The sequence below is a fragment of the Eubalaena glacialis genome, chromosome 11 (assembly GCF_028564815.1).
Source record: "Eubalaena glacialis isolate mEubGla1 chromosome 11, mEubGla1.1.hap2.+ XY, whole genome shotgun sequence".
In the NCBI taxonomy this organism is placed as follows: domain Eukaryota; kingdom Metazoa; phylum Chordata; class Mammalia; order Artiodactyla; family Balaenidae; genus Eubalaena; species Eubalaena glacialis.
The window spans coordinates 99,650,108-99,665,637 of NC_083726.1; the positions used below are offsets into that span (position 1 = coordinate 99,650,108).

A 15,530-nucleotide genomic window follows, 5' to 3' on the forward strand; every position below is an offset into this window, starting at 1 on the left:
TAAGGAATTTGTTTATAAATTAAAATATTTAAGATTAACTTTACCATCTACACCTTCTGTAACATGATTAATTATATTTGTTATCAGGTACATTATCTAATACTTAGGATCAAAAACAAAGTAGACATCTTTTTGAAAGGAGAAAGAATTTACACATTTAAAACCCTTTTGATTAAAATTTGTTTGCAGAATTTCCAGAAATTGGAAAACATGGCTTCAAGTCATCATTTGTCTAAAGCTGCGTTTCTTTGCCTGGCCAATAGCTGGGTTGTAGCAAATGATCACTCGTCGTACAGTTTTCCTTCCTGATTCTTGTAGACACCATTGTTCTTTCTCTCTTGGTTCTGAAGCGTCTGTGTTTTGAAACATACTTTTTCTTTAAAGTGAAAAGTACTGCAATACTTAGGAAAATGGACATGGTGCCAAGGATCATGGTTAGTCCCAGATACATGTGTCTAGAAGAAGAGAGAATGTCCATCTCAATTATTGCAACTATCCAACTTTAAATAAAATGTAATAATATAATCCAAAAATATCAATATCAATAAAACTATCATGAGGATGGTTTTAAGAGTGCAGATTCAGTGGCTATAAAAGACCTTTCTATGAACATTTGACAGACTATTGAAGGCAGTAAGCTAATATAAAGCAATTTTAGTAGTACCATCATTTTCAGTCCCTGATAATTATATAATCCGTCCCATCCTCTCTGTAAATTATTTCCTTAGACCAGGTAACTATATCCCTGTTTGCCCAGAACAGTCCCAGATTATGCTAGTGTTGTCCCAGTGTAGTTTTTAATAGTGCCCCCTTTCACTCTCAAAAGTACCCAGGTTTGCATGATAAATTATGTGGTTACCCTCCCCTCGAAGCTTGCCCAAATTCACTTCTATGGAAAAACTGCAAGAAGGAACATTAAGGGGAAATCAGAGCTCTCAGTAGAGTAGACTGACTTAAGAACAAACCAGAGGTTTCAATCCATTTCTTCCATGAGTAGCCTTTAGTTCTACATTAGATTATAAGACACAAAGGTTTAAAAGGACAGGTTAAATGATTCATGCTGGTTACCTTGTATGTACACTCATAGTCTCTGATTGAATTACATTGTCTTTGCACTAAAATACAGCCTTAGTAAATGTGAATAAAGTGCCAATTCTCCTCATAGATCAGGTCCCTTTCAAAGACCAAAATAAATTTCTCACATAACATCAAAGCCTATTAAATCAAGCAAATTTATTTGAGATGGTCGGCTAAATTCACATGCAGCTTCCAACTTACACAGTTCAGCACCAAGTTTATTTCTCTAGAGAATACTCAGCTGGTAAATTGAAAAAAAAAAAATTCCTTCTTGCTTTTAAGCCATTGAAGTATTGCTTTAAGCAATAAGGAAACTAAATGTTTGATGAATTGAACTGAATGATACCATAGTGAAAAAAACCATGCCCTCAACCCCATACACGCTCACACACACAGAGAAAACCTTTTACTTTTATGCATTTCAAGTACTGGAATAATTGAACATCAGTTTGGCAATAAAAGCCGGACAGATTTACAGCCAAATCCAACTCTTGCCCAGAGGAATTATATCTGACGTAAATGGGACAGTTTGGCTCAGTTTGAAAAAGAATAGAATTAAACCCCAAATGTGACCTAGATTTAAATGCTTCTGAGTTTCATGGAATTAACTCACTTGTGTGCACAAACTTTGAAAATTCTACTCTATTCTGAAATCTTATGTCATATTTTTTTAAAATGATTACTCATTTAAAATGGGAGTCAAGATTAAGAATGGGGGAAAAACGAAAGATCTAGCCAAATAATCAGATAATAATAGAATTATTCTATAAAACAGAACACACTTCTTGATTAGACTCTCCTTTTCCTTACAAGCAATGAAACTACATGAGGATTATTAGTGCCAATTGCATTGTGCAAACCTGGGATGTGGTAGCTGTGAGATGTGGGAATGAGTTTGATACGGTACCTAAAAGCATTTGAATCATATAATCTGCAGGATCCTCTACTTCCACATCTTTTAAATCCCCATTTGAGGCATGAAGTATCAATCAAAACTCCAAAATATACGGGAGCTGGGATTCCTGCTGTGAGAAAAACAAATAATTGCTACTAAAAATATACGCATATCTTTTTGGTTAGCCTATAATTAATGGTTCTCGGAAACCACAGTCAGTCCAAAATTCACTGCTTTGGAGATGACAGGGCATCTGTAGAAAACCAGAATATGTCACCCCAAAATATGCCTCTGGTATAAAGATTATTTTGAGCTGACAATTTTGAGAAACAGAAGTCATAGGAGAAGCTCTGAAGACACAGCATAAGTTTCCTTTTTGTAAGGAAAATGTACATTTACGAAGGAAAATATTTGCAAGGGTCTCTCCCTTTCTGTACCAGGATGAGAAGAATTCCAGATTCAAAAAAGAGCTAACTGACCCTATTTTGCAGAAAATCCTGTAAGCGAGAAGACCACATAGATAAAGATATCTAACAGTCAGTTTAGATTATTTGGTATCTTAAATAAAAATTCTCTTTATATACATTGTCCATCTAAATAGATTATTTGCCACTGAAAAACATTTAGGTGATAACTAACTTTACATTGCTCTTAATAACGTGAAGATGTTCCTCAAGATTCAAATGCTTGCCATCTTCTGTATGTTTTAAAATTTTCATAATGGCAAATTCAAACATTCACAGAATTAGAGAAGATGATGTAATACAACCTCATGTACCGTCACTAACTTTAACGATTATTAATATCAATATTTTGCCACTCCTGTGTTATCTCTCTCCGGTCCCACAACCCAACGTGCATCCAGAAACTATTTTTTTTAATATTTTAAGAGATACCTCAGATATCACATCATTCTCCTTATATGTATTTCAGAACACATCTCTGACATTTTAAAAAATATATCACTCTGCCATTTAACACATGACACATTTTATAATTTCTTTAATCCTGTCAAAAACCCATATTCAAACTTTTCTGAATGTCTTCAAAGCATTGTTTTAGAGTTGGCTCATTCTAATCAGGATTCAAACCAGGTAGGCAGGAATAAAGAGGTAGACATAGAGAATGGACTTGACATGGGGTGGGAGGGCGAAGCTGGGCAAAGTGAGAGTAGCATTGACATATGTACACTACCGAATGTAAAATAGTTGGCTGGTGGGAAGCAGCTGCATAGCACAGGGAGATCAGCTCTGTGCTTTGAGATGACCTAGAGGGGTGGGATAGGGAGGATGGGAGGGAGGCTCAAAAGGGAGGGGATATGGGCACATATGTATGCATACGGCTGATTCGCTTTGTCATGCAACAGAAACTAACACAGTATTGTGAAGCAATTATACTCCAATAAAGACCTATTTAAAAAATTTTAGTTGATGGCTCTTTATATCAGCTATTTCCCCAACTTTTTTTTTTCATACTAATGATTTTTGAAGAAAGACATTTGTCCTATAGAATATGCCACAGTCCAGATTTGACTGATTGCTTCTTCACGACGTCATTTACTTTGTTCTCCTATCCTTCATTTTCCCAATAACCTGGTAGTTAGCTCCTGCATAGACTCAGGCAGGAACAAGGCACAGGTGGTTCTGTGTGTTCTGGCAGAAGTCACATGCTGTCTACTTGCCACTCTTTGTAATGTTAAAATGGACCTGAGACTCAGGCTATGCCCTCCATTATGAAGTTTTTCATCCATTTTCACCTATAGCTTTCAGCAAATATTGAGGAGGTTGCAAAACAGATGGTTAAAAATTATATTATTCCTTGTGTAAAATTATTTAGGATTTTTCTATAAAAGAGAATTTTCCTTCATGACTATTTATTTGATTACTTCGAAATATAGTTCATAGAAGGAAGGCAGGATAAATGCTCAATTCTTTCCATTTATCAGTTTTAAAAATAATGAATTGGTGCCCTAGTATTCTCCAAAATTATTTAGGTATCATTACAGGTTTACGTCTTTTTATATATTCAATGTATTTCAAGACACGGCAGATATTATAATGATTAGTTATGTTATATATTAATTAAATAATAATATTGTTTATATTACATATATTATTTTCAAATTATCTCACCTTAGGCCAAGCTCCTCAAATTGGTCCTGTGTCCTTTTGACATATCCCTTTGATAGCTTTCTCACTTTCTTGCACAAAAGTTGTCCCACAATCATATTGTGCATTTTCTACCCTAGACCTTGGTCAGTTCTCCAAGGTGCTGTGGTTTCTTTATTGAGGAATGATATTTAGATAGCACAGAGATTCATTGCTATGGGTGCTCATTTCTCCTGGGTTAAATAGATTCTAGATTTTTCAGGAGACAGAGTTATAAGATACACATTATTTTAAAATAAAGCTATATGAGTTCATATTAACATTTTAAGTTTAAATTAAGAATGAGTTTTACTTAAATTTTTTATTTTATGCTTTTATCGCTTTTCTATTATGGTGAAAATATTGATTCCTAATGATATTAACATAATATCTTATTTACTTTAATCTTAAAATATACAATAGTTTTAACATAACAATGCCAAAGTTAGTATTAATGACAAGACCATAAAATGTACTGAAGCAATGGGGATTTGGTAATAATTCTATTTTCCATGTAGTTTAAAGTTTTTTTCTGTATGTTATGTCACCCATATAATATAGAGTTAGTTTTGGTTTGTTTTAAGAATTTCTTTGGTTCTGTTAATTTAATTATTTTAAATTATATAAAAGTTTTGCATGCTTTCAAATTAAAAATTATGCAGCAGTTACATTTACAAAGTCTCATTTCCATCCTGTTCTCTCGCCCCTTTTTCCTTTCTTCCATAACAGGTAAAGTTTTTAAAAAATTAGTATTAGTTTTTAGTTTATGCTTCCATTGTTTCTTTTTGTTAACAAGAGCAAATACCTCTGTGTGTGTGTATAATATTTCCACCTTTCTATACTTACACCAAATGCATCATACTATATACGTTGTTCTACATTTTGCTTTCTTTCGCTTAAAAGCATATCCTGGAGATCACTTGACATGAATTGTGTCCCTCCAAAATTCATATGTTGTAGCCCTAACCCACAATGTGATTGTATGTGGAAAAAGTAATTAAGAAGATAATTAAGGTTAAATGAGGTCATAAGGGTGGGGCCCCAATCTGATAGGAATGGTGTCCTTATAAGAAGAGGAAGAGACACCAAAAGTCTCTCTCTCTCTCTCTGTGCGCTGAGAAAAGATCCAGGGAATGAACTGTGGGAAAATGGCCATCTGCAAATCAGGAAGAGAGGTCTCACCAGACACCAGCCCTATTGGCACATTGATCTTGGACTTTACAGCTTTCAGAACTATGAGAAAATAACTTCCTGTTGTTTAAGCCCCTCAGTCCAGGGTGTTTTGTTATGACAGCCAGTACTGACTAATATACTTGGTAACATTAGAGAGAGATTTTCCCTATTTGTCCATACAGCTGCATAGTATTCCATTATGTGGGTTTACTGTAGTTTATTTAACCAGTCTCATACTGATGTACATTTAGACTGCTTGTAGTCTTTTACTATTATAACTAATGCCACAGTGATTGAACATCCATAAGATTAGACTTACTTCATACTTTTGCTAGCACATTTTTGACATCAATTCCTAGAAGTGGGATTGCTAGGTCAAAAGATAAGTCTATATGTAATTTTGTTAGTTATTGCCAAATATCCCTCTCCAGAAATAGTATGATTTTCACACCAGCAGTGTATAAGTGTATCGATTTTCTATTTGTATTGTAATACATGACAAACAACATTTGATAATTTGCCTATCTGATAAGTAAGAATCAGTATCAGTGTAGTTTTAATTTGTACTCTTCTTATTATGAGGGTCCTTGACCATCTTTTTATATATTAAGAGGTATTTATATTTATTTTTCCATGAAATGGTTGTTTATATCTTTTACCCCATTTTCTCTTAGAGTGTTGATCTTTTTGTTCTCAGGACTTAGGTGTTCTCCTTATAATAGAGATATTAGCCACCTGTCTGTTATATAAATTGAAAAAAATTGTATGTAGTTTGTCATTTGCTTTATGATATTTTTGTCATTTTCAAGTACATATCTTTTTTATTTTTTATACAATTTTGAAGGTTACTTTCCATTTATAAAATATTGGCTATATTCCCCATGTTGTATAATATATCCTTGAGCCTATCTTATACCCGGTAGTTTGTATCTACCACTCCCTCACCCCTATATTGCCCCACGACCACTGGTAACCACTAGTTTGTTCTCTATATCTGTGAGTCTGCTTTTTTTGGGTTATATTCACTAGGTTGCTGTATTTTTTAGATTCCACATATAAATGGTATCATACAGTGTTGATTATATTTTTGTTTTTATGGAATCAACTTTATGAATTATTTCTTTTACTTGAGATCTTTTTCACACTGTAGGTTATATCTATGTTCTCAAAGGGAGGTAGATAGACTAATTACAGCCAGGGATGTACTTCAGGCTCAATAGCCTTTTTTCTAGATAATCTCTGTTTTTATATTGTAGAATTAGAGCCAGCCATGATGGCATAAACCTCCATTTTTGTTGTTTTCCCAATTTTATCAGGATTATATTCTATCTTCACATATATCCATTTTTATATCAAGATTTATGTAAACCACATTTATTTAAATCTCTGAATTTGTTTTTCTTCCAGGTAGTTCCTCTCTGTCAAGTTACAGAGGAACATTTACAATGGTTTTTACTATCTTCTTTAGAATATAAACTCTTTAAGGACAAAAACCTATCTAACTTAATCACTCTGTTTTTTATGGGTTTTAACTAATGAATATTGAAAAATCTGGTAGTCAGAAGAAACCATTCCTATTACATTTAACAAATTGTGAATTCAAATCCACACTGCTTTGATTGTTTGAATGATCTTTCTACCAATGATATATCCTAGCATTGAGAGTAGCTCAAAAGAATTCCTTCCATCTAATAACTTAAAAAATTATATTTAGACTTCAGATTTTCTTACTGATTCAATTTTTGCTTTCCTCTCAGAGGGCTCTTTTATAACAGCAATGGATTTTTTGACACTAGACCCGTGCTAGAAGGGACAAGATTGTTAAAAAATGTCATTACTCTTATAAGATCACTTTATCATGGGTACAACATTGGTTCTCAATATTTCTGAAAAAAAGGAAGAGAGTAGTCAATGAAAAGAGGGAGGGAAGAAAGATATGAAGGAGGGAAGAAGATTATAAGAACAGGGATCTACTACCAACATCATTTAGTTATGTGTCATAATTCTGTAAAAATATTTAGAAAATTATTCAAAATACACTTGTAATGGCTACCATAACTAAAGCATAGATTATACTTACCAAGAACTCTTACTGCTAAGGTGTAGATACCCAGGGCAAAAGACTTAAGTTGTGGCTTAATGCACCTAAAAGATCAACAAAAGCATTATGACAAAAAATATAATAGTACATTAAAGCAAATAGTAATGTCAGTGATAATCTACTGAACACACATGAAATGATGTTAGAATTAAATAGCATTTATGGAGAACCCACTAGTATTCTAGCATAGGGAAAGCAAATTATGTAAAAGCCTTGTTCCATTATATGCAGTGTATTGAGGAATTTACAGTTAATATTTCTAAAAGGTAAATCATTCTTACATGACATATTCAAATGGTGTTGGGTAAAGTAAAATCAAATTTAATCAGTATAATAACAAGGACTCACTGGGAAAAAAATTCTAAGAAATTATAAGAATTTGAGGCACAGTAAAGGATTAATAACCTATAACTAGTTTTTGTGGGTTTTGGTCTAAAAGCACAGGACCCTATTGACTCAAGTTGAATCAGAATCATTGTGACATGCTTAGTGTTTTTGCTAAATAGTGGGGACCTGAATTTACCAGTCAAGTACAAGAGTACCTAAAATAACAAGACCATCCTTAATATGACTGTATAACTTTAACTGATGGATTGACCTATAGATTTTAAATGTAATAATCATGAGGATATATAATAACTACTGAGTGTTAACCATGGTAGTAAGTTCTTCATGTATATAGTATTTAGTCTCTGCTTTAAAAGTGTCAAAAATTACAACTCTTCTCCTTGAAGCAAATGACATTTCCTTCTGACATCAAAATAAAGTGTGGTTCATTTGAGGGACTGGTGGTGAGGAAAATTCTTCCTCTATTGGCCTGTTTATTCACTTGGCCCAGGTGACTACTTGGCACAAGGTAAGCAAATGTTGGAGAAATAGATACCCATGAAGAATGATCCTGGTCTGAGAATTCTGGGGCAGTGCTTTCCCATCAAACCCATGTTTCCATTTGAAAGCATCAATATCTCATGTTCTCCTTAAACCCTTTTACAAAAACAGATTTGTGGATGTTAGATCCTATCTTCTGTAGATCTTTCCTAATCAATTTCTATAACATAAGTTGTGGGAAATTAAAGCTATATACAATATTTTGATTAGTTTCATTTTAGAAAAACTTAATATTCATCCTTTGATATATGAATTAATTTCAAAGTCACCTAATCCATCTCATAAAGATTGATTTACAATAAAATTTGGTTTTTCATGTTTAACAATTTTATCGAAATTTGTAATATCTTTAGGTGATTTCGATCAGTTGTTTAACAGTAATACTTGCAACACTAATTCAATGAGGAGGAAAATTTTATCACTGAAAATACTTGTTACAAAATAATTTTTTAAAATTTGAATTTACTTATATATTTTATCGAGATCTAGGATAGGAGAGCCAATAAAAAATGTTCAAGCATAAATTATAATAGAAAAACTTCTATTCAACCACATTATCTATATAAAAATCTAAAGTGGGAAAAGCATAAAAGTAGAACAAGTTTCCTGAGAGAGCTGTAAGGAATCATAATGATTCCACAGAGCAGAGTTTGAAATCACTGCTGTAGATGATCACAGTATGTCATATTAAAATTGGGGCAGGGAGAATCAGTGTTCACCTCAGAAGCAATATGTATCCAGGTATCCCGCCTAGAGACAAAGTATAGGACGTGATGACTGAAATTACAAGGAAATACAGAAACATTTTGGGACATCCATTTTCTTTTTGACATCTGCCCACCATGCCTGAGGAATTTCCTGATTTTGAGGCGGCAATTCCCACACAGGTGCAGTTATTAAATATCTGTAACACAATAGGGAAAAATCCAATTATTGAGGTAACTTGTATATAAAATTAAAGACAAGTATTTATTTTAAAAGAATTTATAGTATACATTTATTACATAAACAATGGGGAAATTTTTATTTTTCTGTGTTAGAATATATCAAGCAAAGCAAAATCTAGAGAGACAACATTTCATTATCCAAAGAGCAGATGGTCTACAAACTATTGAACCTATAGAACCATCTCCAAGCAAATCCCACCAAATCCAACAGTACCTTATGTTCTTCTCTACCACTTCTAAGCCACCATTTTTGCTTGCTTTGATTATCGCAATGGTCTCTCAATGCTCAACATGTTTCTACTCTCTTTTCCACAATAACCCAAGTGAGCCTTTAAAAATAGCAGTCAGATTGCATCACTATTCTCAACCTTCCAATGACTTCTCATTGTACTTGGATAAAATCCCAAATCCTCATAGTGGCTTCCACACTATCCATGATGCAGCTCCTGAATCCCACTCTGATCTCATTGCCGAATGATCTTCCTCCTCTCCCTCTAATTCAGCCACACACATGGGTGCCTATGAGGCTTTGGCCAACCCTCAAACATGGTGAGTCTACCCAGGCCTCATGGCCTTCCTATTTTCTCTGCTGGGCAATTCTTCTAGGGAGTTACATGGCCAGCACACACACTTCAGGTCTCTGGCATGCAGTGTTTTCAATAAATGGAAACTCTGGTTAAGAAAAATCTTCCAGTGCAACTAGAGATTACCATATTAAGTGAAGTAAGTCAGAAAGAGAAAGAGAAATGCCATATGATATCACTTATATGTGGAACCAAAATATGACACAAATGAACCTATCTATGAAACAGAAACAGAATCACGGACATAGAGAACAGACTGGTGGTTGCCAAGGGGGAAGGGTTTAGGGGAGGGATGGAGTGGGAGGTTGGGGTTAGCATATATAAGCTATTATAATATAGAATGAATAAACAACAAGGTCCTACTGTATAGCACAGAGAACTATATTCAATATCCTATGATAAACAATAAAGGAAAAGAATATTTTTTAAAAAAAGAATGTATATATATGTATAACTGAATCACCTTGCTGTACAGCAGTAATGAACACAACATTGTAAATAACTACTTCAATTTAAAAAAAAAAGTAAATCCAAAGTAAAAGAGAAAAAGGAAAGAAAAACCTTCAAGCAGTTTGGGCCAAAGAGTAGTGGCCAAAGATCGGGCTTAGGGGGAGGAAAGGAAAGAAGGAAGAAAAGGAAGGGAAGGTGAAAACTCAGATTTCAGATGGGTGGGTGGTCTTATATCACTGTTGCTAGAGACCAGTCCTTTCTGCTCTGAATAAAATGTCAAAAGTAACAATAAACAGAGAGAAAATCAACAAGGATGAATTTGTCTACAGAAGTGTTTGCCTAAGCATTCTTATCTAGTTGATAAAAATACGTAAATATATGTGTGGTTTAATTTTCAGCCCTCTAGGGCTGTCAAATACAGGCAGATTTCATCAGCCACAAGTATAAAGCCATCCAATCACTGTGCCATATACACAACGAGTGTAAGGAAGAGTCTGTGTTTGGGACAGGGATGTAAAGGTGTGATTAGAGGGATGAGTCTATTAATGATTGAAGTACATAATACTCTGCACAACTGGTTTCCTACCTATAGTTCCAACCTCATCTTCCTCTTACATCCTACAGGAACCATCCATTCCAGGCACCTACTCTTTTAATCATTACGCACATTGGCTTGATATCTCGGGCAGAGCTGTCCCAGAACCATCAACCTCCTCACAATTGGATCCCTGACCCCTGGGTCTAGACCTTTTGGGCTAGACTTCCTAATACTGGCCTCTATTTGCCCTGTCCTCTAAAACCTGCAAGGACCAAGGGTCAGGAGAGATGGATCCCAATGCAGATGTTATTATATGATCTTGTGACTGAGACTTGCTCATTTGAAGCTAACATTCCTTATAAGCAAAATGAGAGAAGTAGATTATATAATTACAAAGTTCCTCCAGAATAATGAATATTTCATTATTCTAATTCTGACGCTAATTCTTCCAACAACTCTAGTTCTACTAGCGATGCTTATATTTCCTGTCTCCACACAAAAGAACAAGGGCAGAGTCAAAGCCAGGGATTCGACCGGTGTGGTCTGCTCCTAGGTTGGTCCCTGAGCCCCCATAGGATTGTATAGTTAAGCATTGTCGCAGGCCTGTGGGCACACACTTTAGAGAAGATGTCTTACAGTAGTCTTTCCACTCCCGGTGGAGGTTTGACAACCAGCAAGACAAGCCGATGCATATGTAATTCCATTTGCACCACACATGGGTTCCCATTTTGTCTCTGAACATTTGCATCTTGAGTTGCAATCTGAAAAGAGAGCTCGTTCATGATAAGAGACAGGTTTGGTTCTGAAAAGAAATGTAATGGTATAAAATATTACCTCTTAGTAGGTAGCACCCTAATACTTTCAAAAATCAATGTTCTTCGGTGATACAAATGGCACTGCCAACAACGTTTGCTTTGGGGGAACACAATTGTCATCAGAAATGCCAGCTTCTGATCATTAAATGTGAATCCACTATTAAATAGCTTTCTCTTGAAAGTTATCTTTCTAGGTTTACAACTTCACATGATATCCAGTTCTTGGCTGATGGCTTTTACTAACATCTACTGACTCTAGAATCTTCTAATATTTTTCTATGCAGTGATGTATGAAAACGACTAACAAGATAGAAAAGTAAAGTAAACCTTAAGAGCAATTTATGACATTACTCTTATTATATATCAATATAATAACAAACTTATATAATATTCCATCTCACAGAACTACTATGGATTTTGTCACCTCAAATGTAAAAGCAAAAGACCTTTGAGATGTCTTCTAGCAGAATGAAAGGGTATTTAACTAGGCCTCCTAAGAAGTCATCCAGGAATATGTCATCTTATTCTCTTCTCTAAGGCATTAAGTTTTAACTGAGACTGTGTTGTAGTATCTGAAAGTATAAATGTGTCTTTGAAAGCCTAGAATCAGGCCACTATGGACACTGTAGGGCTGAGATTTTAGAAGGTTAGAGCTGAAAGAACTGTGGGTGTGATCTAGGCCAACTTCTCACTGGGCAAATCAGGAAAGTCAGGTCCAAAGTAGGCAGATAATTTGCTCAAATTCACATTTGTTAGTGACAAACCCAGAATTAGAACCCTTCCAGGCCTCTGGATTCTACATTTTTGTCTTGCATCAGACTTATTCTCATCATTGCAGAAGAAAAATTTCTTCCACTATCATATCTAAAGCTTATCTATAGTGTTCCTGTTGAATGTCCAGAATCAAAACAGCCTTGTGGAACAAAGAAACTCTGGATAACCCCTGGAGAGCACGTTTATTTTATAAAGCCAATTCTTTTATATTACTGAAGGTACATTAAATTTATCACTTAGGGCAATCTTGAAGCAGAAATTAATTGCATATATGTTTTATGTAGGATGTGTTGACAGTAGAGTTGTTATTTAAATTTTTAATTATGAGTTTTATCAAATATGCCAGAATGTTTATGCTCAAATGAGATTTTTCTTTCAAAATAGCCATGTTGGGAGGGGAGAGATTTCCCCAGTGATGTTGCCTTTTCTTTGGCTCCTTCCAATAACAAAGCTGCCCTTAAAGGTTAAATCTTTGCCACTGTTGAGAATATTCTAAAAAGACATGGAAAGCAATTTCAAAAGAGGAGTTTTAAACAATGATAGCATTATTGCAATATAGTTATAGTCTTTTGAGGTGAATTGCTTTCAGTGGCTAGTACTCAATGAATAATTATTTTGTTTTGTTTAAAAATATTTAATCTTTTATTATCATCTGAGTATACTTTTAATGTAAATCTCAAATTTTTTCTGTTGTTGTCTACTTACATATTTGCTTTGGCTTAAAGATAGCATAATGTCATAGAAAGAACATTATACTTTGAGGAAGTTACTTGACCTTTCTAATCTCAGTTCCCTTTAAATGAGGGTAAAAAAACTTCATAAGGGCATCTGAAGGTAGAAGTGAGATAGTAAAACTAAGGTGTTTTCTAAATTGCAAAATATAAAGTACTTTACCACTGTCCATCCACCATGAAGATCTTAGGGATAGTAAAAGATGGCACAGGGCTTCTACTCGCTCCAGAATCTTCTTGCAGATACAACTAACATTCTTAATCTACATTGCTCACTGTTACCAAGGCAACACTATACTCCATTAAGTCAAACTGTTGCTGTGATAACTCCTAGAAGCAACGATGTATGAACTTTGCATTCATTAATTTTCCTGAACATTTTAGATGGCAAAAGTATAATTGATGTTCACTTAACAGCAGGGGAAACCAGGGTAATGAAGAGGATGGAACATGAACACAAGACAGATAGATAAATGTGGAAGGAAGCTGGAGAGCAAGCAGTGAGCAAGAAGCAACTGAACCATCAGAAAACAGAACATAATTTCAGGAGTGTTGGCCTTTGAACCACAGGCGGAATTTTAGGCAGGCAGGCAGATACAATCAGGGAGGCTGGCCTGGCAACTAGTAGCAGCTCAATAATTTTTTTTTAAACAAATAATGTATAGATAGGTGGAAGGATGAAGAGAACTGCCTCTGGGAACTGAGGTTCAGGGTAGAGTGATAGCAAGGACTCTTGAAGGGGAAGGGTGAAGTAGTTTTAAGACCCAGCCTTTAGACTCTGGAAACTAATCACCCACCCCAGGCAGGATGGCATAGTCTGAAAACGTCAATAAATATTCTTGTGATCAGCTGCAAAGAGCTAAAGAGAGCTGGAATGTGGGTCACTGGGTTGAGGGATAGCCATTTTCTCCTGAAATTTCCCTTGATTTGAGTAACAGAGACTATAAAGCGTGGCACAGAGACCATTCGCGTTATCTAGGTGTTCAAAGAAAAAAAATACAATTGTTTCCATGAGTGGCACATCTATTTTGTGCCAGGTAAGTACTAATCACTTTCATGTATATCATCTCGCCTTACCAAACCTTAAAAGGCAGTTATTATTTCTATTTTTAAAATGCAAAAATTGAGGCTACGTTAAATAACTCACACAATGTCACTTCACTAAGAACGGGCAGAGGCAAAATTCAAGGTCTGTATTTTCCACTATCAGGTTGCCGCCCTAAAGTAAGATGTGGATTTAGCATTCTTTATATTTCTCTAACACATTCAAATTCAAAGGCAATGACAGATCTTGGTGATAATAACAGCTTACATGTCATAAGCATTGTCCACTATTCCATAATATCCACTATCCCATAATAAAACATTAACTTCTTTTCTTAGTTACAGTGCTTAAAAATTAAATTATCTTATTTTGAAACTCTATCAATAATTTGATTAAACAAGGCAATCTCCTCAGATTACTTAATGAGTGAACATACCCTTGGTAGGAGACTGTTAGTCCTGCCACATCAGAATTTTCACAGCCCAATGCAAAAAGGGAAAGGAATAGGAGGTACCCAAGGACAGATGATCCCAAGTAGAGCTTTGCGGCTCCACACACACTGATTCTGAATTTTTTCATGACTATCCCCCCAGAGAATATTCCAAAGGCCACTGCAGGTATATTGATGAGCCCTGAGGAAAAAGAAAATTTTGTGAATCTCAAAGAAATGTGAGTACACTCACACAAACTTTCTAAGGGATTATACAAAATTATACAATAGTTTCTGACTTATTATTAACTACTTGGTTAATTTAAGTTATAGAAATATAGAAATAGTTAATAATTAGTTAATAGTTACTCTCCTATTTCAAGATGACTAAATTATAACATGATTTCAAAAAAGATTAGTAGCACATTTCAAATATACTGTCAACGTGATTCTCCCTTTCAAGTTCCCTAGGATCTATAAGCTGTCCATGAAGGGCCAGTGTGATGGCGAAGTTCCTGAACAGCATATGAGATGTGCTTCTTGCCTCCCAAAGCTTCTTTTCTTTCATCTTAGGTATTTTTGAGTCATTTAATGAGGTAGAAATATCACATTGATTTCTTCATTGCACACTTTTTCCACTCACACCGTAAAAGGTGTTGCTCTTACTGTGTTGGTCAAAAAGTTCATTCGGTTTAAAGTAAAAATAAGACATTTTTCATTTTCACCAAGAACTTTATTGAACAACGTATTCAGTAACCGAACAAACTTTTTGGCCAACCCAATAAAATGTTTACCATCTAAATATTCCAACTGGAAACATTAGCTGTAATTTATCCTAGCACCTACAATTTGTTTCAGTTTATTTTATATGATTTCTCTTGAATTTAATATTTATGTTTATCCAAATATCAGGAAAGCTACAAGCTAGTTTATTA

General features: G+C 34.6%; 1 protein-coding gene across 3 annotated transcripts in view; it reads right to left on the reverse strand.

Moving 5' to 3' along the window:
- Window positions 1–232: 232 nt before the first annotated feature.
- The window catches only part of SLCO1C1 (solute carrier organic anion transporter family member 1C1), a 45,230-nt gene continuing 29,932 nt past the window's right edge, over window positions 233–15,530 (reverse strand). For 2 of the 3 annotated variants that reach the window (XM_061204744.1, XM_061204743.1), the window contains 6 exons: window positions 14,602–14,797; window positions 11,437–11,602; window positions 9,001–9,185; window positions 7,373–7,437; window positions 1,985–2,102; window positions 233–455 (listed from right to left, as the gene is read on the reverse strand). In XM_061204744.1, the coding sequence (XP_061060727.1) occupies window positions 233–455; window positions 1,985–2,102; window positions 7,373–7,437; window positions 9,001–9,185; window positions 11,437–11,602; window positions 14,602–14,797 (953 nt within the window). Of the gene's footprint in view, window positions 456–1,887; window positions 2,103–7,372; window positions 7,438–9,000; window positions 9,186–11,436; window positions 11,603–14,601; window positions 14,798–15,530 lie in introns of all 3 variants that reach the window. The other variant, XM_061204742.1, reaches the window with a different exon arrangement.